This window comes from Xiphias gladius, chromosome 6 (genome assembly GCF_016859285.1).
Source record: "Xiphias gladius isolate SHS-SW01 ecotype Sanya breed wild chromosome 6, ASM1685928v1, whole genome shotgun sequence".
Classification (NCBI taxonomy): domain Eukaryota; kingdom Metazoa; phylum Chordata; class Actinopteri; order Istiophoriformes; family Xiphiidae; genus Xiphias; species Xiphias gladius.
The window spans coordinates 20,941,315-20,968,817 of NC_053405.1; the positions used below are offsets into that span (position 1 = coordinate 20,941,315).

Below are 27,503 nucleotides of genomic sequence, written 5' to 3' on the forward strand. Positions count from 1 at the left end.
GTGTGTGTCAGCAAGCTGGTGTGTTCCCAAGTGGGGCTTCTGGCATTTACCTGTGCCAGTGGAGCAACAGCAGCTGTCACCCACAGCTCACCTCAGGGATGTTTCCTGAGTCACTGTGACAAGTTGATCTTTGGAAAGTTCACCTCAGTCCACAGGGTTCCCTCTTTTTTTTCGCTGCACCCAATAGCACCAGAGCCTCCAACAGTTTTCAGTGAGCTGAACTGATTCTACAAGAGGACAGCTTGTTTCATTACTTGCCTCTAAAACCCAATTTGTGTGAAAAAAAATCACAAATTTATGTGTTGTTGTTTTTGGGTGGAGAACCATCACAGTAACAATACTGCTGCTGAGCAGGCAATTACTATCGATCCTTAACATTACTGACAGAACAAAGAGTTGTGGGTGTGCAGATCAACAGCTGCTCGTTTTAGCCAGGAGGCTCTACCACAAGAGAGCAGCACAGTGTTTAGGACAGACTAAAGACAGATGGCTGAGCCATGCCACATACTGCATGTCTTTTCACTTCCCACCTTCGATCGTGCTTATTATAATTTTTAATCGAGCATTTATTTACCTGAAGCTACTGAAGGACACTGGAACACTCCATGTAACCAGTTATTTTTGCATTTAAACATGCAAGGACCCTGCTGAAAACTTTTACACTAAATTGACTCTAAAGGAAAGCGGGTAAGCAGATAGAGCGTCATTTGGGGTCCTCTGAGTAGCAACTCCTTCTGCACCTGGGGCCATGTAGCAGCAAGCAGCCTCTCCCCAGAGGGAGAGATGATTTCCCCAAGCTGGGTGTGGCGTGCTTCTGCAAAGTGTCACCTTCACTGTAGCGCTTCTCAACTGTGATCACAACCTGCTTAATGAGTCTGTTTACCTTACACAGGAGATCAGGTAAAATGAAATGGTAATGGTCTCTGTGGGGAAATTGGGACACTGCAGCGGTAAATGGCAGGAGCATATAAAGCAAAGATTTTTTTTAAATGAATAAATTAATGATTGAGAAGTCAGGGGGGTAAACTGTAACTTATGAAAAAAAGTATATGTGTGGCAATCATACTTTCTAACATTACATCTTACATATGTTACCAATACTTTATCATTAGTTGTTATTGTTTCTGCTAAATACAAGCATATTTCTGGTTGAAAATAACATAATACATAAAGAGTTTTGCAGTGCATGTTGTATGTACAGAAAATGTAGCAACCTACAGTCAGAGTATACGTACAAAGGGAGGATACAACAACAACTGTTATATACACCCATCAGCCACAACACTGAAACCAGTAACTGTTTTTAATGTTGTGGTCGATCAGTGCATAATGCAATCCAATGCAAAAGCCCTGCAATAGATAAAATGACAGTAGCGAAAGCAGCGCGCAAACATACTATATTCATTGTGTAATGCCAGCCAACGAAACACTCATAAACAATATGTAACTGTATATAGCCTGCAGCTGTTAAGCATCTTTGTATCATCCATGGGAGATGAAAACTCCACTGAATATCAGAAGGGCTTCTATTTTTCTAACACTGGAAGACTGAAATAGCCACATTTCACCACCCCCTCCCTCTCAGTTTGCCTAATTTCTACCTTTTCCAGCGTGGTCTGTTTTTAAGATAAGGAGCATGACTAAAATAACCGAAAGTGATAGAAAGTAGTCGGCAACCTGCCATATTATTCTTGCCAGGGGGGGTTCTATGTCATGAAGCAACATAATACAGAAACATACAGATAATGTCTGTTTTATTTCACAAAAATAACAGAGAACTCTTGACATATAAAATTAAGAACATATATAAACAAAACCCACATTGCTCACAATTTTCTTAATATACTGTCTCTACTGATTCTCTAACTTACAACAAGCTAATGACATACCCCTAAGCCTCTCTTTTGGGCCAGACTGAAATATTTCAGACTGAAATATCTCAACAACTACTAAAATGGTCCCCAGGTAACATATCCTACTGACTTTGGTGAGCCCCTGACTTTTCCTTTTGCGCCGTCATGAGCTTGATGTTTTTGGTTTTGGGTGAAATGTCTCAACAACGATTGGATGGATTAATGATGAGTCAGCCTAAATACAGGGAAAGGTTTTGTGTTTGCTACAGTTGTTGTTCTACTAAGTAGCCATTGTTGTGTGCAGTAGGTTTCTCTCCAGCAGACAATAGTGATGTGCTCTACATTCTCGTTGCAAAGACAAAGAGCAGGAAACTGAAACACCCTCAACATGAAATCTAAGGAAGCACCAATGTCTCAGTACTGGAAAACACCAACACACCGACTAATGTCTCAATGGAAAACCATTGCTGCTTGTGCTGTTCATCACCAAATATGTCACAAATACTGTAATACAAAAATTTACATATATGTACATATAGCTTACCTGTGTCATCTTTTTAATTTTTATTTACAATTACACACTGCCGTGCAAACTTATGGAGTGCTTTGGAATCACTCACTGGCCTCACATCCCATGGTTGAAATTCTGAGTTTATTTAGTGAGTCTGGCCTTTCATCTCATATAAACAAGACTATAGAGGCATGCCAGCAGTACTGTGAGGCTGTGCTTTGTGCTACATGCTAACGTCAGCATCCTAACATTCTCACAATGGCAATGCTAACTTGCTGATTTTGAGCAGGTATAATGTTTATACCATAGTCACCATCTTAGTTTAGCATATTAGCATGCTAACATTTGGTAATTAGTAATAAACACAAAGTACAGGTGAGTCTGATGGGAATGTTATAAGTCCTGCATGGTACTTGGTCACAATATATTGGTATTGAAAGTAAATATTGGAATTTTGACCTGGAAGATGAAGAGTCAGGCAATCCCCGGTAGGATTTGTCCTCTGGGTACAATGAATGTCTGTACAAAATTTCATGGTAATCCATCTCATAATTGTTGACATACCTCAGCCTGGACCAAAATGGTAGACCGACCAACATTGCCAACCACAGTGCAAACATTGCCAGTAATGCAAAAGAAATTGCATGGATATATACTGTAAGTATAATGTAGCGTCCACATTAAATGTAGACTGATTGGAAAAGAGTATGGTGCAATGTTTCTTTAACAACCACCAACTAGTGCAGTATGAAATGATTTATAGATACTATTTATCAACTTGGACTCGCTGCCGCTTAAAGGGGATTCCATGTCCAATATGCTCCCTATTTAATCCAAAATGTATTGGCAAATAATATGCACATGTTTTTGAGTGTCCAGATGTAGGCCTATTTATTATCAGATGGTATTGGGGTTCACATACCTTGTAAACCAGACACTGTGTTTTTGAATGAGATTCACTCCTTAATCTTTCAAGATATCAAAAGAAGGTCCTTTTTCTGTCTTGAATGCAGCTAAGAAAATTCTTATGAAGACAGAAACCCCCACATAATTTAAATACAGTATTTAATTTTATATCTTTTCACAGTCTTTTTATTTTAGGAATGTATATTTTGCCTAGAAATGCTCTGAAGGAGAAGCAATTCAATCCTGTATGTAAAATGTATCTGAAAGATAGACTGTGACTGTTGACTCATTAATAACTCAAGTTTCTATGAACTGCAAAGCTGCAAGAGGGTGGGTTGGACTGTGTGAATGGTATGAGTTTTCTTCCTGTCTTTTTTATTAGTTATCCTGTATGTTTTTCCCTGCAATTATCTGTCAGCCAGTTGTGTTAATATATGCTTGTGCTGTTCTGTGTGAACACCGTTAAAACTAATCCAAAAAATTTGAAGAGTCACAAAAAAACAAATACGTGTAAAATAAAAGGTACAAAAGTGCAGCAAAAGGTCCTGCAGTATGCTCCACTCTGATCTTTCCTCTATCTCCTCTCAGTCACACACCTCGCTAGTGCTTCCCCTTCACAGCTCTGTCCTTCTGATCTTCAACTTTACTGATCTCACGTTATCATTCACAACGGTTTACCTTTTTCCATTTTCTTTCTGCCACCCTTGACCTCCTATTCGCCTCTACTCTGAAGAAGGTTCACACTTCACTGAACCAGAGTGATGGCAGATGGAGGGGTGACAGCAAGAGACATGCACAGAGAGAGAGAGAGAGAAAACGGTGACTGAGAGAGCAAATGGGAGATGACTTCACCCTGGGTGATTTAATCTGCTTTGTTTTATGATTTATTTTAATACACAGGTTTTTGACCTGAGGAATGCTGTTTGAGGAAATACTGGAGAAGGTAAATGCAACTATACACAACTATATTGGCAGAGAGGTGAGACTGTAGACCTATCATTATTCATTTTCACAAGTCTCACTTTTATCACTACCCTGGAGATAATCTTGTTGTAGACACTCAGCCTTGTTCCAGCTAAAAGGTTTTGGTAATAATTTTGGCATCATGCTGATGGACAGCCATGCTTATGTTCTACTAAGCATTATAGTGTTCACTATGTTGTTGAAGGATGGATCCCCCGCTACTATAAACAGGTTATCAGGGGGCTTTTCCGGCTGTGTGTGTGCATCTAATTTAACATGTGTCATCTCAGGACACCTTTGATTGTCAGTCAAGTTTCCTGGAGTGTGCCTCCAGGAAGTCCTGCAGCATCCAGCTAAGAGATGATATAAAGGGGGAAAGCTGAGGGGGGAGGGCAGCAGGGAAATGTTGGATGTTGAAATTGCTAAAAGTTTAGAGAAGAGAGATCCATCTTTGTTTGGTAAAAATGAGAATAAAATTGAAAATAACTTTAAAAAGGCATCAGTGGGAATACCAGCTGAGAGTGACACATAAGTGAGGGATTTTCTGAGAAGAACAGGCACTACTTTTGTTTTCAAAAGAAAAACAATGCTATAACTCAAAGCAAGAAAACAAGAATCAGGTTGTTACATAAGGATATGTGAAATGAAAAATCAATGCAATACAGAGATTATGTACAGTATGATTGAGTAGGTGGGTATGTACGTGTTTCTGTACAGACTGTCTAAGTCTCGGCATTAACCGTTTGGATGATGGATGGTTTTTTGAGGCACCTAGCTAGATGTGCAGCATTAGCATTTGCTATTTGAAGTTACTAAAATCTTTGAATAATTTGCGTAATCACAAACCAAAAACACAAATGAGTATGACTCATTGCGAGGTGCTTAGGGTGTCTGACTGCATTCAAACTCACATTTGTAGATTGCTGGAAGCATAAAGATATATATTATGTTTCCCTCTGCATAATTTGATGATGGCAGGAGGATCAGGGAGTGTCTCATAAACAGCCTCAGCTGGCAGATAGGAGGTGGCCCTGTGCCTCCATATGGTCCCGTTCTAAGTGCCCAGCATGAGCCCCTTCATGCTGCTCAATTGTTATCAAATCAGGAGGGCATTATTCACTTTTTCTCAAGTCTCCTAGGGCAATAATTTAGGACTGGCTATGTGTAGTGTGTGCCTGAGAGCCAGGGAGACACACAATCCCATCCATACGACTGTCTCCACTTGCATCATTCTTTCAAATCAGGCTTAATCAGTTTAGCTGTCTCCTCATTTTCCTCATATCCGGTACAACGAGACAGACATTCTTTAGATAATCCCAATCAGTGTCTGCTGCATTTTGCTTTCATAACTCATTTTGTCACCGGGCAGCTACGGACCGTTAGATATATAGAAGATGAACATGGATCCTCTTTACCAAAAACCACAGGTGTTGGCGAACTCATTTCAGCAATATATTTCCTCTGTGCGTGTGTTCTCATGATGCTAAAAATGTCCATCCATGAGGCAGGTCTACTTATCCCTCATTTTTGGATATCATGTGATTTCAAAAGGAGAAGTACCCAGCAAGCCACAGACATGCACAATACACGCAGATGCATCGAGGGGCAAATAGACATTAAGCGCACAAGACATACAGTACATGAGTGCAGGCACACCCACATGCCCGCAGGTTACATAATCCCATGCCCCCTCAGTGCTCTTTAATCCTTTCACCTAGTTATCCAGAATATCCATGTATGACCTCTGCGTCGGTTTTAAACCCATCTCCCTCAGTTTGAGGCCAGGGGCCATCGGCATCACAAAATTATGAGGCGTGTGTTGTCACATCCCCTTCGTTTCCACTTTCACAGGGTCTTGTCCTCCAGGTACTGGAGGCAGAGCGGAATGGCTAACGCAATTTCTAAGGCCGTTGGCCAGGACACAGCAGGCCAGTGACCTATCTGTTTTACTAAGTGACCTGAAGTTTAATAACAAAAATCTATAAGACGCCTTGTGCTTTAGGAGGAGCAGCTTGTCTTTGGAAAGGGATTCAGCCTAGCTGTATATATATACTACATAAATCTTTATCTCTCTAACCCCGTGTAAACTTGGCCAGGTGCTGTATATCCACACGTATCCAGAGAATACCTAAGACTGACTGCATTCATGCACATCATCAACAATTTTCAAAATCAAGACATTGCTTTTCTACTCAATATAATAATAAGCATCATTCCAAAATGTTTCCGTGAGACCAGCTGATGATGGTTCAGTTTACACGAGAAAGACATGACCTAATTTTTCTCGCTAGTGTGCCCCTTATGCACAGCCCTGGTGCCATAGCAACAAAGTTGCCAGAATCATGTGACTACGCATAAAAAGCTTGGTAAAAAGAAGAAGGAGTTCAGATCAGGAGTTGCACTTCCAAGTACACTTTCCACATCAATGTGGGCACATGCCCTGACCACCACTGGATGTTGTTTGGGGGATTGGATTGTCAGTGCTTTGTGGATTCCTTCATATTGATCCTGCCTGGTCATGGTCAATCATCTGAGATGGGACTGTAGTGTCTGAACAGGGCCTTTGACTTCTTCTCTTTATTATTCCAATTGTTCCTGATTTGAAAGCAGCTATGATCAATATCTGTATATTAACAACGAATCAAATGATTACCTGTAATGTGAAAGTGGTCGCTTTGATGAAACTGCAGATAAATATTAACCAACTCTCTGTCAGCTCATTGTACTGTATGCTACCTGCTCAGCTCCAAGCAGCAGATAGACAGTCAGCGCCTAGCTGGTGAACATAGTGGAGCATTTAGCAGCTAAAGAGAAAGATGTTTCTCTCAGGAGTTGATGGATACAAAAAAAGAGGTAAAAGTAGGTCAATATTGGACTTACATTCACCAAGTGACCAGAAAAATGACTCTAAATTAATACTTATGTTGCTCGGCTTCTCGGCTGGACCTGTAACAAGTTCACCATATCAACTTCCATATTCGCTCTAGCCCAAGTTGCAACTGGATTGTCCATATCTGTTTCATTTAAATCACTGCTTGGTTTGCAAGCAGAAATCTATCAGTTAACATTCCCAAATCAACTGGACACGAATGCTAACATATGTTAGCGTGCTAAAATAGGAAATGCACAGATCCATGTTTTGTCGTGCCAGCTGGAGCTGTGTAGCTGAGTGGCATCGTGGTTTGGAGGAATCAGACTTTAACATGCAGCAATCATCATGAGTGCCGGCTGTTCTAGCCAACAATCAGTTTGAAGGCTCCCTCGACTGTTCGAAAAAAAATTGCATTTTCATAACCATAACTGGGTGCTCAAAGCATTCACATTAATGGTGGAACAATGGGTGGAACAAGCAGTCTGTGTTTTGAAACACAGAGTGATTCAGTAAAGACTGATATTGTTAGAATATTGTTAGTTTGAAATAAAAGTAAAAAATTAAAAAAGCAGCTGTAAGAGAGAGGGCTAAACTAATATGGCAACATAATGAAAATAATTGAAGGATAGATGGGGAAGGTGGAGATGCAGCAGACAGGTGGAACAGAGTGGGAGAAAGTGACATGGCATAATTAGAGCCACTGCCACCAGCATGACTGAGATAAAAATGAATAACTCAGACTAATAAAACCCTGCCATGAAGAGGACAATCTTCCTACGCCCTTCTCTGCTGGATGTGGCTAAATAAATACCCTTCTCCAAGGCTGCAAACTAAGAGCACAATGCGTTACTGTGGCAGCATGAGACAGTGTTTAATCAGTGTCAGTGATCTATCATTATGTGGCCAATGTTGACTGGGAGTTGATAGAATCACTGAAACCAACTAGAAGTGAATAACATTCTGTTTGCAGTTTCTCAGGTCAGTCTATAATCTCACAAGGCCTCTGCCTGCAGCTTTTACTCCAATTTGGCTCCAAATGTCATGGCTGGTTAGCTACAGTACACAGTGTAACAGAGTGGGAGGAAATATAGCAGGAAGACAAATGTGGAGGAGGAAGGGGTATAAAAAAATGGGGAGGACACAGAATACTACAGATACATAATGCATCCACTGGAGAAAAAAATGATCTCCCTGTTATTCTGAATTAACGAGATTCCTCAAAATCCTGCAAGAAGCTGTCATTTACTTGAGAGCTTGACTTAATGGAAGCAAAAATGTTCCGCCTGTTTAATTTAATCCAGTTTTATTTTGGTTTAAGTTTGAGACATTGGGAAATACTTGTGTCTTTAGGTAATGTAGATGGTATTGTTATTGGTTCGTCGACTTTGCATAAGCACCTCAGGACTTTGTAGCCGTTCAGGCGGAAAGCAAATTCTGATCTGCTTGCTGTCACTGCCAGTTCTCATTTCGTTTGCTCTCTTCTGTCACATGGGGTCAAGCAAACAGTTAAATGATATAATTTGGCATGTAACACATAATTAATACCTTAGATACCTTACCTGTTCTGAGCTTCTCGCAGGATCTGAGGTATCTCGTTCATTCAGAAAAACAGAGCAAACATTTTTTCTCAAGCGAATGCCTTACGCTTCCGTAGAATACTTATGCAAGATACAACTATGCATATGTATGTACGTATTTATTGCTACAGAACATTACTGTAGAATATGTTTGTTAGTAACTGCTTGTGCACAAATGTTATCCTGACTAAACTGCTGAATACAAAACTTTCACATTAAAAGAAGTGAAATACTTGGTAATGCTATAAAAAAAAAAGTGCTGTGTCGCTAAAATCAAATCATTGAATTCCAACATTCAGTATCATGTTGATCAAGCCTATAACTTCTTCTCCACAGAGGGGTGTTTATTTTACCTTTGTTTTTCCCTGTAGTGGAAGCACTTGCAATTTATCAGTATTGCATATGAGGGTTTTCTCATTGATTGCACAAGAGGGAACTAAGGGTGATACACTGCAAGAATCAGACAATAAGTAGAGAGGATGTATTCTTGCAATTCAAATTTTCCTACATCTGATGATGTTAAAGGCACCAGGTTTTGCCAAGGAGGAGGGATGTGTGTAATAAAAAAAAGATAATAGCTCTGATTCTGTTGCATCAGTTTTGATCCTTTTTATTAAATTGTCCATCGTGGGTTTGACAATTTGATAGAAGCGCAATGCTAAATCTGCGGATTACTCTTTTGAGCTGGTTATGTTGCTATGCCATCATGAGATCTAGTGCTATACTGTACGTAGGGTCAACCATGTGACTGTTAATCATCCATTTCATATAAGTTATTACCAGATTTCAGTGTTACTACCTTCATAATAATGATAATGCACTTTATTCATGATTAGTATAAAACATTTAATAGTTAACGTTTCCAGTGCACAACTTTATTGATGTTCACTCTCAACAACCAGCTGCTTTTACCAAGAAGCTCTAAAAATTCACTGTACACTACTGGAAAAAGTTATCAAGAAGATAGTGAACATAATGGATCATTTAGCAGCTAAAGAGCCAGATATTTGCTCAGGGGTTGGTGAAGGTGAAAAACAGAGCAAAAAAAGAGTGAATATTGAACTTACATTCATCAAGTGGACACAAACCCAACACTAAGTAAATGCTTAGGTTGATCTGTGTCTGCCAGATGTGTAAATAGGCAACTGTTTGCTAACAACATATCCACTTAAGAGGTGATAATACGACAGTGTTCTGTTTAAAGCTTGTTCTGCTGCCTCCAAATGGCTAAAACATAAGTTATTGCAGGTTTAAGACCAGACAAAGATGCATCAAAGGCAATTACCAGCTAATGAAGGAATACAAGTTGAGGTTCAAAGGAATTCTCTAAGGTAGCAAAGCAGATTTCTTCAAAGGAGGCTGTTGGAGAGTTTTCAAGGTCTGGGTGCAAAAGTCATTTTTATTATTAAAGATATAAAGTCTGTTAGAAAGAAATGAAATGAACCATCTGAGAGCAGTGCAACTCGCAGCTCAAGTTAAACCAGCAGAGTCAGCAGCATAAAAGGGATCATTAGTATGACCTTTACCAGACCAGTTTCTTTAGAGTCTGACCGAGAGGTGTTTTCCTGCAACAAAATACTTTTTTGTTGACTTTTTTAAACAGAAGATGGATTTGTTGTTGACGATTGTAGTTTCCAAATAAGGGGTTTACACCTACTGTACATGCAATGTTGTTTTGTATAGTGGCAAAAACAGAAAGCTAAGGTTGAGGTGTTATGAGCCTGCAGGGCTTGTTTGCTGCAAGTCTTGCATCTCTCTCTCTCTGCATCTAATCTCCTGCCAGTTCCTCCGTCGGGAGGGGCAGCGGGACAGCTTCAGTTGTCAAACGAAGGACTCACAGAGGGCTCCGCAAGAGGCCTGCATGCCTAATGTCATTCAGAGTGGCGATCGTGTTTTAATCTGTTCTTTTGTACACTCAAACAAAAGTGTAGAATATATATATATATATATACAATGTATATTCAATATATTCCTCAAAATATGGACCCCCACAATGTGCATATGCTGAAAAGAGGGTCCTACTTCTGTCCTGCACAAGGCACATCTGCAGTCAGACTCAACCGCAGAAAAAACATCTCAAAAAGTGGCTAGTGGTTACTGAAGATGAAACTCGGCAGCATTCATTTCGTTCATTGTTTTCAGCAACGGTCCCCGTTGCAGACTCTGAAGCCCCTGCAGGAGAGCACAGGCTCTCATCTCTTCTTGGCTTGCTTGGACACAAAAGACTAATCTCCTTCTCCTGCTCGCACTTTTTATGGCTCTATTTTGTAGCATCGCCAATAAAAGGCAAGACCGGAGAGTCCCCAGGCAAGCCAGGGGAGGAAGAAAAAGAGAAAAAGATGCTTTTGCTGCTGCTGAAAACTCTCCAAATTATTTGAACTCCTTTCACATAAATTGTTTACTCTCTTCCCAGCTAATCATCCACTGAGCATGTGTGTGTGTGTATTCGCCATATGTATGTAAATGTCTCTCCTGAGTCATCTCTCTTTCACTGGGCAAACCGTGGGGACATTTCATGACGCAAAGGCAGGTGGGTCAACTCAAAGTTAATTTGATACAGAACACACGCCACACATAAACAGCGGAGAGCACATTAATGAGAAGCACAGCCTCAAACCCACACTGCTACCGTCTCTCAGTTTCTCCCACCTTCATGTTTGCCCAGAAGCCTTCACGCCAAGTAAGGTTTTGTTTTTTATGACACAACTGCAGCCCCACACAAGTGAAAATGCACATACACACACACACACACACAATGCACAGGCTGTGAATAATTGATGAGCACAGCAGTAGGGGGAACCATGAGAGGGACCAGAGAGCCATTGCATGGAGACTGGCATTCGGCCGACCTTTTGCGGCTGTGCTGCCATGAGTGTATGTCTGCATGCATATGTGTGTGTGCGGGGGCACATGTCAGGGTGTGTTTACAATGCTTGGGTGGCAGGTGGCAGGTGGCAGGGAGAAATGTGTGAGAGGTGTAAAGACAGCAAAGCAGCCAGGAAAAACCTTGGCAAAACAGGAGAGACTAACTCCAGCTTCAGAGGATGAAAGTGATGCGAGTCAATCGCAGAAAAATGAAACTCTTCTCTCAGTCAAGTGGTGTTTTACACAAGCAATTAGCCAGCCCCTGTGGCATCGTGTTGTGTAATTGACACATACTAACATAAGATATGTAACTGCCTCACAACTTCAGAAATGCATCAGAGTTGATCTTTTAACCGTCCATGAGCGCAGCTGACAGGCTTAGCTGTAATGTATGCATATGTGGCATTTCCCATACATTAGGAACAGAATGTCTCACAAGCTGTGCAGCTTGGGGAGCATAGCAGGGTGTAGTGTATGTAGTGTGTGTGTGTGTGTGTGTGTGTGTGTGTGTGTGTGTGTGTGTGTGTGTGTGTGTGTGTGTGTGTGTGTGTGTGTGTGTCCTGGGACACATGGTGCTTATGTGAGTGTGTATATGTCTGTGTTTAGTCAATCTTCCTCACCTCCCTCTAAGATGATTTGGAGGTAAAAGAGCAACAGCAGCAGGGGGAGAAGGAGGTACAGATTGGTCATCCGCACACTGTAGCGATAGGATGTGGGGGAGGAACCGTCATGCAAAGCCTGCTTCTGTCACTGATGCCTATAAAAAAAATACCCTCATCAACTCAGATTCCACTGGTTTCTCTCAGTATAGCCAACTGGCAGCTATTAGACTGAAAGTTTGCTGTTAGTTTTTATTCACAGGCTTAAATTCATGTCACTACAGCATTAAAAAAACATCTACAGAGACTTAAAACCACCGCAGCGTTCATCAAGACCGCTTCTGCAGCTGGCAAAGTTATTACAGTGTATCATCAATACAACCATTGATGCAGTGCTGCTTTAACTGGCATGCAGCTCATAACACGGTAATTGCATTATGGAACAAGATATAACACAGCCGCACAAACGAAACCCATATCTCTGGTTACTACTGGTCAAGGCAATTATGCACAGTCTAAAACTACTGACCCCAGAACAGCAGTATTTTTAATGTACTTATGCCTAACTAAATGGATGCTCATTATAAAATCTGCTCAACACTGGCTAATGTCATTATTTGACCTTGAGTGCACCGTGGCGGGAAATTAAATCAACAGAGGAACTTAATTTAACTGTTACCACTTAAAAAAACAACCTCTTTTCAAACTCTGCTCTAGCTCATATCCATTCTTCCATACATTCTTTGAGCTTCGTTAAACCTTGGTTTTAAAAATGTATTTGTTTAATTCCTCCTTTGTTGTGTCTTAATTCATAGGTAGATCATAGATGGAATATCTTACTATAGTTTGTTATGATTGTATTATGGATGTTCCAAAGTCATTTGCAGCTAGATACCTTAATTCTAAACTTGAATTATACGTAAGAAGATGGTTGAGTACAGAAGCTCCGAGGCCAGAAGGAAATCTGGAGACGAAGCTCAAAAAAATGACAGTTTGTTGATAAACCATAACCAGAACACAAAGGTAATTTTGCATTGACCATCCACTCTCCTACTCAGAGGTAGAACAGGTGGTGTTTACACTGTGGGGAACTTTGCCTCTACACAGGTTTCATGTTTTCACACTGCAGTGGTACAGAGAATTGAAGGTTTTTCCTGAATGGTACAGTACAATCAGCAGAAGTAATCACACGCCACCTCCCTGCTAGTAGGTATTAGTGGCTTGGTGACTGCTGGTTATTATCAGCCTGATAGTAATGTTTTCTTATTTCCCTTGGGGTATTATTTTACCTTGTTGCCTAAAATGCCCACCCATCCTGACAGTGTTTTTGAGGGATCAGCACAAGGCCAGCTTTTGGCATTGTGGGTGGACCAATTGATATGGATAGTGTTACCATCTCCCTAGTGTGCTGCATTTTACCCAAAGTTGCAGCCTGGTGTTGTGTTGGTGTAGAGGCCGTAAAGCTCTGAGCATGGTCCATGCAGCGACCCACACACAACGTCCTCTGCAGGTACATGCGAACTGTCCGCAATATTTGATGAGTGCACACTCGTCCAAGCCTTGCTTACGTCCTTGCAGGAGTTGCCATCGCCCTATAATTTGTAGTGGGCAATGTGGACCGATCAACAGCAATACAAAGGAAGGCCATGCATGTGTTTGCAGAGGCCGGTTCAAGTACCTAGCAACAACCCTTAGAGGGTCACGGTCAGGTTATGTTCGATTAGAACTAGTTGGAACAAAATGTTGCCCGACCACATTGGAAACCAGGAGTGTTTATAGTTGTTCCGAATAGTCACACTGAACAAAGTAGAAGGCACTCTTTTTTCCAAGCAAGCCATCGCAGAGAGGAGGGAGATGCAATATCATTTAAATATGGGGATAACAGCACCCATGTCAGATTGTCATCTTTGGAAAGTCACAGAAATGGTGGGACACAGAACCCCTCGTCAACATCAGAACGGTGTGGGAGGAGGTGGTTTCCAAAACTACTGACAAGCACTTTTGATGGAGTATACTGGCAGCTTTAAACTTGTGAGAACTGGAATAATTGTCAGACATTGTAACCCCAATTCTATGAGCACAAATCCTCCAAACCTTGTACCTGTGCCTCTCCTTGAGTAGCTGTCTCACCGGATGCCAGGTTAGGCTATTATAGCCATATATAGCCAGTACAAAGAGAGTCTGGTGAGCTTGTCTTGAAATATGTGCAGTGAAAATTTTAGCGGGCTCTGTCTATACTTCCTGCTCATAGAAGTATAGCTGAGAGAGGTAACCACTGTTTTTCCTTTCTTGTCACATTCTCTTCCAATAATTGTGTCTTGGCTGTGTTACACAAGACATTTCTTGAGAAGTGCGCTGACAAGTGGAGTGCTGACAATTTTAGTGCCACCCACTCTGTTCGTCTCTTATAACCATGGCAAACCTTTGGGCTTTACATCTACTAATGTAAAGCCCAGACACCCATGTGCCTCCCCCCTGTCTGTCTGACATAGATCTTAGCTCATAAAACCGATATACAGAACCCCATCTCAAAAAATAAAAGGCTAAGCAACAGCTCCTGTCCATCTGTAAGTGTGTGTCCTTCTCTCATTTTCCCTCCCTCCCCTCCTCTTCTCTCAAGGGACCCGATCTTCTCTCTCAGCGTAAACATTTAGTTTATGTCTGTTGATTCCTCTGTCTGGCTCTCCAGGTCGTTGTCTTTCTCACTGCATGCCTCTCTCAGCATCACCATTAACCCGCTGGCTCACAAGCCACTGGGGAGTCTAGCCTTAGCAACTGTCCATCAAAGCATCTGCGAGGCAAGAATTACCCTGCACCTCTACTGATTGTCTTATTACAGGTGCTGAAAAAAAGGAGTGAAAAATAGATCTGAGCCTGGGCTGAGAGGTGCTGCTAGGCAAGGATGAACACAAAATGCTCAATATATCTACTATATTTTTTCTATGTTATTAATCGCCTGACAGTTCTAGTATCGAGTGTAGAGTGTGAATATGTGTTATGGGGTGTTTTATAGCTGACTGATAACCAGCCTTTACAAACAAACTGGAAGTATCTGATTTACAATGATATACTATTTCCCGTGAGTTTTCATGTACCTTTTATAATCAACACACCAGTAAAAATAGCAAGAAGCTAATTACATTTGTACATCTTTGTTTTCCGTTGGAGTATTATCTTGACTTTCAAAAACCAATTTTAATTTCTATTTATATAATCCATCAGTGAACGGGGACAGGGTGAACAACAACAGAGCTATATAAAAGACAAGACAAGTCATTTACATAATCAGAATTCAGCGACAGTGTTCCTCCAATGGGAAACAAAACAGAACCACAATCAGGGCTCAGCAGAGCAAGACAGTGAACCCAATTACTGGAAACCGGGAAAGACTTCCTGGCTACAAGCAGTGGCACACACTTAGTCACTGAAATGTTCACAAACACACATATGAAGACATAATGAGCTGGAGACACAATACCTGAGGACAAACACAGACTGTTCATTTTTTATAAACCCCCAGGGCCACAAATTTATTTATAGAAATAAAAAGATACATCAACATTTAGAATTTATGTAAGAAGTCGACTCCGTGCTGTCACAGTCAGTTTTTTCGTCTCTCCCCCTCTTTCTGCCTATTCAATTTCATTTTCAATCATGTACTACTGGAATCTGCTAAAATGAAAGAATACTGAGAGTACAATTCTATCACAAAAAATACAGAACTATTGCGAAGAAAACCTATTCAATAAACCTAGAAATTTAACTTGAGTGCTTCGTCCTTGCAAAAGTCTTAAACAAAAAGATCCCCTGTGCGTGTCGCAGGCAGCCAGGCAACATCTCTCTTATTATAAGGTTTCCTGGTCCTCTAACACAGTGTTTTTTCTTCACCCTGTATCTGAATTCATCCCACTCGCCTTTCCTCTCCTCTCTCTGTGTTGGTCTATTTGCATCTTTCTTTCTGGCTTTCCACATTGATTTTCCAGTGGAAAAAACATAAGGCCAGTTGCTATTGGGCATCGCTCCCATTCTGTCAGCATGAAAACACTTCTCTTTCTAGTCACATTCCCCAGAACAGCTCTGACCTCTGTCAGCAAGTTGCCCACAGGGTTCAGGGTTTTTTTCCAAGCCAGCCATCACAGAGAGGAGGGAGGTGCAATATCGTGTAAATATGGGGATAACACCGCTAATTGTCAGACAGTCTCTCCTGGTTTCAAAGTGTTGCATTCGGCTGTTCACCTGAAAATTGTTAGCAACAGCTGTGTCAAGCTAGAGAGAGAAGTTCAAACCCTGGGTCCTTTCTCACTTCCACATGGCTGGCCAATCACGGTGTGAAGTAAGTTTGAATATGGGAGGGTTCGCTTTGGAAGGTTACAGAAATGGTCAGACACAGACCTCTTCAACGTCAGAAAGGTGTGGGATAGTTAGGTAGAAGGGTTTGTAAAAACGCATTACAGTATCTGCCATTTGAGAAAAATTATGTCTATCATTACAATGTGAGTTGCATCACATTAAATGATTAGCAGAAATATTCGAGTAACTGAAAAAATTGTTTTGAAGAAATCCTAATCAGACGCCACTGGAGATACTGAATTTCATATCATTACAGTGATACTGAGCTGAAATTCTGAAATTTCATAGCACTTACTGAAATGTATGTAATTCAGATGCTCTGTGTGTAATGGTGCAGTAAAACAGGATTTGGATCCAAAAGTCTCACTCACAGATTCAGTAGCTGGAGTACAAAAAGGTTAATGAAACAATGAGGCAGCTTAAGGTCAGCAACAAGTAAGTAGTCAAATCTCAAACAAGTCCTAAGGGGAATAAAGTGGCAGGCAAATTAAACAAGACAGGCAAGGGTCCAAAAACTAAAAGGGCAGGCAGTAATCAGGTAAAAAGACTTGAATCATGTTGCTTGGATGACTCTATAGACAATCTTGATGGACTGCTACAACTTGCAAGGTGAGGGTCCAGATCCACAGGGCTACCTGAGCTAGCACCAGGCCCAGATCTGGGAGCCTCCAGACCGGAGTTCTGCCCCAGCAACACACACACACACACACACACACATGCACCTGCACTCCAGACATTGGACAAACTCTATCAAAACAGCTTTTGCTTTTTTATTGTTTCAATTTATCTACTCATGCTGCCTATGCAGGTTCATTTGTGCTGGGGCTGCATAGTGTATGTGGAAATGCAGCACAGCTCTTAGCCTTCAATTGTTCACATGTGTGTGTATGTGCATACTACTGCTACAGTGTGTGCATCATTTTGCTAACGGTACCTCAGCCTTTTTAGTGTGTTTTGCTAGCATTAAATTTTATATAATTTTTTTTTAGTTCACAAACCACGTACTGACCCACAACAGCTTCTATTCCTAATCCTGTGAATCCACTTGAGCGCTTATCCACTAGCCCGAGTGAGCACACCCCCAACCAGTCCTGACAACAGCAAGGTTCCACGGCCAGAACGGAGAAACCCCACTGCTGTTGGTGTATTTTCAGACCAGAGTTTAAACACAGACACACAGACACACCAACACAGCTTGTGCTCAAATCATAATGTGATTACCCAGGCTCCTCGTGCATTTAACCCGAGTTGGTATCACTGTCAACCATGGCTAGAATACTCTGTATAGCAAAACGTAAAAAAGCAAGATGCAAGCCTTTCTCATCCCCTATCTTAAATTTGCAGCCACCACGTCTAATAAAGATATTGTGTTTGCTTTCACCAATTGGAAAAATCTATTGATAAAGGACAGGAGTGACCAAGATTTTAGCATTGACTGTAAAAAATTTGGATCAACATATTTTACTAGACCCATAAGCCAACAATATCACTAGCGAGCTAATCTGCGCTACCACTGAGGAGCTAACGTGCACTGTCTGCTGACCACACCAGGCTTTACAAATATTACGACTTTCAGTATCTAAACAGACCAAACTGGCCGTGAGTTTGACTATTTGTTTTATGAGCTTTTATTTTAAAAACGTTCCTCTTCATTGTGATATGTAATACAGAAAATGGAAAGGGGATGGCTTCCAAAACCTGAGTAGCTACTAGTCGTAATTGTATAAATATTCGTAAGGGATATGTCGAATTTGGGAGGGACGTTGGCTTGCTCCAAGTCATTTGTTTCAAAATCCTCATCGTGTTTACATTTGAAAGTGTTTGTAGGTTGATTAACAAGCTTTAGCACATTTTTCTGTTTCTTGAACAGGGTTCCACCAAGTTTCCGGAACAGTTGTGTTATGCGCTTCTTTACTGTTTAGCTTCCTCTACATTAGAAACGGACAAACTAGCAAGGTTACCGAAAAGTAGCTTCGTGACGGTCATGAAACCCTCTCTTTGCAGGTCATAGCAATCAATCAAGAGTGTAGCTGGGCAGCTGCAGTATATATCCTAGAAGGGGTAACTGCGGAATATGGAGCAGGTGCACGGGTGGATGTGGGGATCGGTTGACTGGAGCTTGTGGGGCACACTGAGAGAAGTAGCTGGTGTGACTGGGAATGACAGAAGCTGGAATATCAGGTGAGTTAGTGGCTGGCAGGCAAAACGGACTGGAAAAAAAATAGCTAAGGATAGATGGAGACTACAATTCTCTATAAAGTCTACTCATGGCCTATTTCAAGGACTCAAGCAAAGACATTGTCACTGAGGAAATATCAGAAGCTTTAAACTGCCTTCCTCTGTCACTTTCCAGTGATGGGCACCACTGCGGGAATTTCAGAATAAATGAATCTTTAAGTCACGTAAATCTTCGGCATTGACTATTCTGTGAGTATGGTCCAGACAAGATTCGATGGATTATTCCTGCGTGCTATTGCCACTAAAAAATAAATGCCTGTGCACATGTGTACACAGCTCAGCCAGGGTTTAAGAACAAAGCCAGTAGGCAATTATAACAATCAATTCCTCACATTATCCCACACTTGAAATCAATAATGCAAAACAAGACTGGAGCTCATGCTGGATATAGAGCACTAATGACTGTTTCAGAGGCATGACAACAAGGATTATTTTTCTTTAGCAGCACAATAAAACATTCATTAATTGCAGCAATCATCTACTACATCTGGTAGTTTTAGGGGGTTTTTTTTGTTTCTTTTTGTTTTTTTTATATCAGGAGTCACACACTTAGCCTGGACATGAGCCTGTATTTTGATGAAGTCTGAACGTTTGGAGAGTTTGGCGAAATAGCAGTGGAGTCAGCTCAAGTGTTCTTGTTGAAATCTGACCCTTAATATTTTTTATGGAAACAGAAGCGCAAGTTTGACAGGTAGCATTCACAATACATATTTTTTAAAACCCTCCACTTTATAGCACGACCCTCATTTACGTACATACACATAGTGATACACACTCCTATAATCCCTCTCTCTTTCCTTTGCTCTCTCACTACTCTCAGCTTTCTAAATGTAGCCAGGTAAACCAAATACCCAACAAAAGCTTTCACATGATGACAATGCATCCTGTCTACACAAATTTAAGACTGTAGGAACATCATCTAAGCATATAAACAAACACACACACGTTCATCCCATACATGCACAAAAGCTCACACATTTACACATGCTATGTCTTGCTGAATCAGATCTTTCTGGGTAGTCTATCTGAATCTGTCATAAAATACTGTATGTAATGTAATGGTTGATGGATTCTTCTGGTTTATGAAAACAAGTATTCCCATTCCCATTGTTCATTATTTTCTTAACTAATTTCATTGTTAATATCTGGGGGACAAACAACATCAGGAACAAACACAAAAAATGGAGCCATAAAGTAGCTCTGGAACATGAAATGGACATTTTAGATGATTTTACTGTTGATCTTTTTTCAGGTGAAAGTCAGGCGAAAATAATGCATAAGAATAAGCAAAGAAAGGCTGTGTATCACCTGCAATAATCATCAAAATGACTAAAATATCATATGAAAAGATCACATTTAAGAAGCAGAATAGTTTAATTACCAGAAGTCAATTGAAGCACAGTTTGGACCTGCCAAATGAAATAATATTGTGTCTCTAATAATAGTTGGGTGCTTTGGTGCTAATAAAAGTTTCACTGAGTCAAATGAAAGCCCTTGTCATCACTGCAAGTTTTGAGTACGACGACTACAAAATCTGCTTGCCACAGTTTTAACCCTGTCTTTTTTGTGTGGCTGCTGTCAACACTGGAAAATAAAATGCATTTTTGCAAAATAAAATCATTTGGGGTCACAAAACAGCTAATCAGCTCAGGGTGAAACACACAAAACATCATTAAAAATCACTGTAGTTTGTGTTTATATTATAGCCCTAAACCATACTATAGATATTTACATCGACGAATATGTTTTCCAGCCTTCCAGGCAACCATTGGTCTCACTTTTGTTTCACTACTCTGTATGCCATTGTGAGTATTTGATGAGAGTGTAGCAGTTAGCGGCCTGGAGGCATTTATGTAAACGAAAGGTTCTCTACAGATGATACATTTGGATACACTCAGCTGCCACCAAAAAGACCCTAGATCCTGTCAAATCAAACCTACACAAATTAACACATATACACAAACACAAACCCTCACAAGCATCATATTCACACTCACATTTATTCCACTTTTTAAGATAAATTACTGTGGTTTTATGTGGCTGCAGGCTTCTGTCTCCATTAATGTATGTGCTTAATTGTTATAGTAAAAGAGGAATAATGCATGAGTTCTGTTTCTGTTAAAAGACACCTCAAAGTACTGTGAATTCCACTGAGCATCTCTCCACTGTACCCACCTCCATCTATGGGTACAAAAATGGAGGTGGGTACCTCCCATCTCCATTTTTGTGTGTGTGCTTAAAATGGAAGTAGTGTCCTCGTGAGAGAGAGTCCAGTGATTCAGAGAGGAGAGATGAGGAGAATAGAGAGGCGCCAGTAGTGGGAGAAAGAACATGAAGATGAGGAATAAGGATGACAAGGAATTTTTTTGAAGGTCAATTTTTCAAGGACAAAACAAATTGAGCTGCTCCTAATTTAGTAAAGAGTGTGAGAGAGGGAGAAACTACCCATTACAATTTGCAACAGTGCCTACACTCAAACACACACAGTCTGTTCTCTAGTTTTGTCATGATCATTTGAGCCAATTTAAAGCTAACAGTCGTCAGAGCTGTGAAGGAGGTAAGAAACACATAAATAAAAGTGGCCTGCTGTGTCCATCTATGTACATTTCCCCATGATAATAACACACACACACACACATACACACACACACACACACACACATATATATACACGCAAGCACACACATCCTCACAATGTGAAGGTCATGCACAGGTGACAAGAAAGCAGTTCAAAAATTGACACATTCTGACCCTATTACATCTTTTTTGAAGCAAAAATGATTGCAATTTTCTCTGCAAAGGAGGAATCATAGGTGGTCTCTCTCTCTCTGTCTTTTTATTGCTATCTCTCTCACTCTCTCTCTCCATCTCTCATGTCTGTCTATACATAAGACACACACACACACACCAACACAATCCAGGTGCAACTGGTGCTGTTTGAAGAACAATCTCTTGTATATGGCTTGTCAGAGCAAACCCTAAGTGAAGATAAACAAACCAAACTCACGCCGTCATTTCAATCTGCAGTAAGTGCTTGAACTTTTCACTCTGCTCTCATCTCCCCCTTCAAACCAACTTGTGCTAAAGCACGATTAAGAAGTGTTTTGCTCAAAATCTGTCATGGTTTGTGTTCTATAACACAATTTGGGGAACCCTGGGGGAGGATATTGCTTTCTCTCACTAGTATCCACTGAAATCCCTTAAATGATTCACAATAGACATAATGTGGTGGACCGAGTCTTGGCTCAGCCTTCCTCAAAAGGCTCTTGTGTTCTCCACTAACAAAGACTGCTACCTGGAGACTAATTTAAACCTGAATCAGCAGGGTTTTGTACTTCGGGGCGGTCAGGCAAATGAAAACAAGAGCTGTCAATACGTAGGTGACACAGAGTTCTTGAATTTATCAACATGAAAAAGTTCCTGCATTTGCACTCAAGTCCTTCTTTGGTTTTGAGACAAATGTCTCAAAAACTATTGGATGGATTGCTATGAAATTTGGTATCTTAAATTCATGTTCCCCATTAGAATGAACTGTTGTAATTTTGGTGATCCCTTAACTTTTCATCTAGTGCTATCATCAGATCAAAATTTTAATTTGTCCAAAACTTGATTTTATGACTAAATACCTGCAAAACTAATGATATCGCTATCAGCCTCAGCTGTCATTTGTGTTTAGTGCTAAGTAGCAAATGTTTAGCTAACACACTAACTACAATGGAGAAGGCAGTAAACACTATAACTGCTTAACACCAAGCTGATGTTGGCATTTAGCTCAAAGCGACGCTGAATGTAGGTACACCCTCACAGAGCTGCTAGCATGGCTGTACACTTTTAGTCTTGTTTTAGCCACACTAGCGGTCCTGCTCTAGTGGCTAGGCTTTAGTGCTAATTAGCAAATTTTTGCATGATAACACGCTAAAATAAGATGGTGAACATGTCAAACATTATACCTCCTGAAACATGCTATTATAGCATGTTTCAGGAGGTATAATGTTGACCTTAGCATTTAGCTTCACAGAGCTGCGAGCGTGGCTTAAGATTTAGCCCTGGTATTACCAGAGAATTGCGGTGGCTTTAAACCATAAAAATGCTATAATCTAACTCCTACTTCAACTTAGGTACTCAGAGTAACTGAATCACTTTGTGTGAATGCACTACAGCTGTCTGGGTATGTCTTTGATTATGTTATCTCACACTTTACCGCAATACAATGCAATTTATGCGGCAAAAATTAGGAATAGCAGACTTATTGTAGAGCCTGTAATTCACTTGAAATCAGCCATCAGTCCTCATCCTGCTTCCCCTCTACCCCACATGCTCCTCTCTCAACCATAGTAATGGGGAACTCATACAGCTAATCTGACTTTAATGGAGGAGGGAAATTATGGCCCAACACTGCACTGGTAACAAATCACCTTTCCTCTCCATTCTCCCTCTCTGCATCTCCACCTCTCTGCCCCAATCATTACAGTTGGCGTATAAATAAATGCCTGAGCTGTCACACAGGCAAATGGAGCTGCCAACATGGAAATTGGTAGCAGAGATCTGAAAGGAGGGTGGCAAGCCAAAGGAATAACAATAATGCCAAGATAGGAGAGACATGAAGGGCAAAGCAGGTAAAGTCAGACAGCTTGACACACTGGCAGCAGAACTGACTGCCAGAAAGGCAGACCAGCAAATGGAAAGACAGACGAAAATATCTCTGACCAGGCTAACATTTCTATGTGCAATTGGTCCCAGGCCCCAGGTGTTGTGATCAAAAGGAGAAAGGTGGACCAAAGAGCCAGAACATTCATAACTGTTAGAACGGAGAGAGAAGGAGGGAAAAAAATCCAGAGGAAGATCCAGAGGAAGAAAACTGTCTAATTACATTCAACAGAGCTTAAGAGAAGTGCAAAGCTTTGATTTAAACAAATGCGGCATATTGTGCTGGACCATTCTACTCTGATTGTTGTGTCACCCCTGAAAGAAAAAATGCCACTGAGAACAGTTTCTACATTCAGAGTGGCTCGGAAAACATTCAGGCCTTTGTACTCAGATATTTTCAGGTCTCCCCCGCTGCTAGGAGGGCATTATTTTCCCTTATTTGACAGTAAAGACCAGATACAACCGAACAACTTGTATTGGTGAGATGTAAACAAGAATGAAACAGAGGTGAGAGCCACTTTATTTTGCCTGAATAAATCATACACACAAGCCCCGGAATTTCTCCTCTGCATTTTACTCATCCGAACTTTCGTAAACTTTACAGGCAGCAGCCAGCGACTGGGCCAGATCCAAGGCCAAGTCACCAGCAGCTCAGAACCACTGCCGACATTTACAAGTTATCTATCTCCTCAGGCTCATCAACTGAGGTGCCTCTGCAAAACCCAGACTTAAAGGTTGGGCTACTTCTGCTTGCCTCCAAAGTGTAAGCATCTTGGTGAAATTCATTTTTATACAAGGTGTGAACTAAGTACATGTATTTCATCATGAACGTATGTAGTGTGTTTAATGTGTAAATCTAGGACAACCCCAGTGCACAAGATGAGTCAATGCTAGGAATTAATTTTGATCTTTCTGCAGTCAAAACCATTATGACACTTAAACAGCAGGATTGTCATGTATTGGGATTTTCATGCATTAGCTTAATATGTTTCTTCTTGCCTCTGGCAAATACATTAGTTACAATTTATGATTATATCAGATCATTGAACAGCTTTATCACAAGGGTTTCTCGGGGCTACTACTATCTCCTGTTTTTTTTACATAAATCATAGAGTTTTCTGTGCATGACAGTAATTATCTCCTTCTAATTTTATCTTTGTTCATAAAATCCTGTAAAGTGAATAAATTACAAGCATTAAGGATATGCATGTTCACACATACAATATGTTTACATGCCTGCACACGTGTACATGCACATACATAGACCCTGATGATGACAGTAGCTGTATAATTAGTTCCCCTGCAGTATTAAGGTATATGGGGGCTTTAATTGACTGCCAGCCAGCCCCAGTCAAGCTGCAAAGATCTGAGAGTTTTAGCACTGGGATGAAGCCTCTTGGGTAATAGTTAATCTGCCGGCCTCAGCTGCGCAGATGTCAACGCACATGGAGAAGAATGTAAACGCAGGCAGCGCAAAGCGTCTAATTACATACATTATTGGGAATGTTTTTTAAAAAATGTAATATGCAGGTGCATGAACTGATTGGCGGGAGTTTAGAGCAGTTCAATCAATGACAGCGAATGTGGGGGTTGCATTAGATACATGAGTCACAGCGGAAATACCGTATTCAGTATTAAGATGTCTTTAGGCACCGTATGTACACACACACACTCAAAAATCAATCAGGGGCTTGCAGAGTGATTTATATTTATAAATGATCAACAGAACAGGAAGAAGCCATCTGTCTAGGCTATATTAAGCACATCATGCTACTTGAAATGCATTATAAGAAGAAAGAGAACAGTGATGTTTCCTCCTGAGTGACAACACACCCTTTGTGTGGTAGATCAAGCACAGACAAAGACAGCAAGGCCAGAACACATTCAGGCATTCACACTCTAATCATATCATCACACTACAGTATAACACTATTCCTTGTATTTAAAGGGCTTTTTAATGTACCACTCTGTCTGTGTGTAAGTGTGTGTGTGCATGTGTGCCTTTCCATAGCTTATCATACCAGTAATATTGCCTATATGGGAGATACACAAAATAATTAAAAGAGTACTCCACAGGTTTGGCATTATACTCCTATACCATTGTTGGACTCATGATGGACAGCTTAAAAAAAAAAAAAGGATATCAATGCAGCAGAACCAGACATATCATCTTTAATATTTCACTTCTTTCTTGTCAAAACGTTGAGGGTAACGTTGGTGCCAACGTTACCCTTTCTTAGTGGTAGACTCAATGCAAGTCTACCACTAAGAAATTTGGCCGGAGATTCGGCTGTGTTATGCTGGTAGTGGCTAATGTAGGCTTGAGCTTCTAGCGTAGAGCAGAGCTGAGGTGTGGGCTACAGAGGTCTAGTAAGCTCACTTTTTTCTAACTCCACACCCCCAGATTTTCTTCATTTTCAACTGACATCGTCAGGTCTGATGACTTTAAGTCGTAACATCACTTGAGGCAGTTTATCAGACTTGCAAACAGACGTTGATGTGTAAAATCGGTGGAGTTGCCCTTTAACCGTGGTGCCCAAATATACATTTAGCTTTTAGCTATTTATTAGGAAATGTGATTTGATTGTAATAATCCATACTTTTTCATTAAAATGTTTTTCCTAATAACAGTAGGGGTCATTTGGCCGCACCACATTCACAAATTCTAATTCTGTGACATAAAGCCGAGACTCTACCTTAAATTAGATACCTATCCATAGAAAACAGTTAAAAACCTTGCTTCTAATATAGGAAACGAAAAACTAATGGGCTATAGATAGTTTTTCTAATTATTATTATTATAATGTCTGGCGAAAATATTCTTACTTTTTGTCATAAGTTTGATCGTGATGACTAAATGCTGTTCACTTGGTGTTCATCCCACAAGGACTACAGACTGTCATTTGGAATCTGAAGTGGAACCAAATAGAGTAATCAGTAGGTGCGTGTGTAGTTTGTGTGTAATTGTGTGTCTGCATCAAAGGCTGGAAAAACTATTTCCCTGTGTTTCAGTATACGTATGCCTGCAAACACCTGCACATACAGATACATCTCTTTTTGTTTCTCGGATTCAAGAATCTCTTTCTTCCTGTCACTCTGAAAGTAACACTGGTGCTACTGAGGCAGCCATGGGGAACAAACGCGCCACACAAACCTTCAATTGCATAACTAACTGATTATTCATCTGATCCACAAAAGTTACTGAATCATCAGATGCTTTGATTGGCTGGTAATATGTGGCCTGAAAATGCATCCTAATTCAATAATAGCTCATAAATGTAATTCAATTTGAGGCTTCAGTGGAGTGGAATGAGAGCAATGAAGAACATTCAAGACTGGCAAAGCAGAGTAGGAGTATTTTGGGATGGACCAAGATACTTCTGCAGGCATCATCATCATTTCCTTCAACATCAGCAGTATCGGTGAGTATATAATTGATATATCCTCTGATCTGATATCTGATATTCCCTCCCATCCCATTATCTTTTAAAAGCTTGCTCTGATTCAAACAGGTTGCTCATGTGAAGACCTCTCTTCGGTCCTACAAGAAGATCTGGATCTTCCTCCCTGTCTCTCCTCTCTAATTCTGCCTGCCCCTATTTATCTCTTTCTGCACTGTGCATTGATTTCAGAGCTGTCCTGTGAATCGATGTCACTGTAAAACCACCAGAATGGAAGAGCAGAGCAGAAATAGGGCATTTCAAATCAGAGACGAAGAGGCAGAAAAGCAATAGAATAGTGGTGAGACCATGAGAGAGATGCAGCAGAAATGGGCAGGTGCCTACCTGAGGTAACGCAGTGGTTCTATGGTTTCAGCCTCTGCCTCAGCTGAGCTGTGGTTCATCTTGTCCATCTCTTTTCACCCAGCACGTCTTGGCAAATATGAGAAAGGAAGAGCTGTGCCGCTCCAAAGAAAATGCTTCTGGTCCTTCTCTCTCTGACTCTGATTGAATAAACACACTTTCTACCTCTTTTCCTGGGAATAGACTGAGAATCTAAATGGGCTGCGGCTTTTGATTGGCTCAGACACTGGCAGATGATTACTAGCTGCTACACACACACACACACGCTCTCTGAATCTAGCCTCTGTATCTCTGCCTCTCCTCTCTGTCTTTCTGTCTT

General features: G+C 40.8%; 1 protein-coding gene across 1 annotated transcript in view; it reads right to left on the bottom strand.

Moving 5' to 3' along the window:
• The window catches only part of yjefn3 (YjeF N-terminal domain containing 3), a 43,118-nt gene extending 15,615 nt beyond the window's left edge, over positions 1-27,503 (bottom strand). The window contains exon 1 of the mRNA XM_040127926.1: positions 27,167-27,503. Within this exon, the coding sequence (XP_039983860.1) occupies positions 27,167-27,234 (68 nt within the window). The 5' untranslated portion in view covers positions 27,235-27,503. The remainder of the gene's footprint in view (positions 1-27,166) is intronic.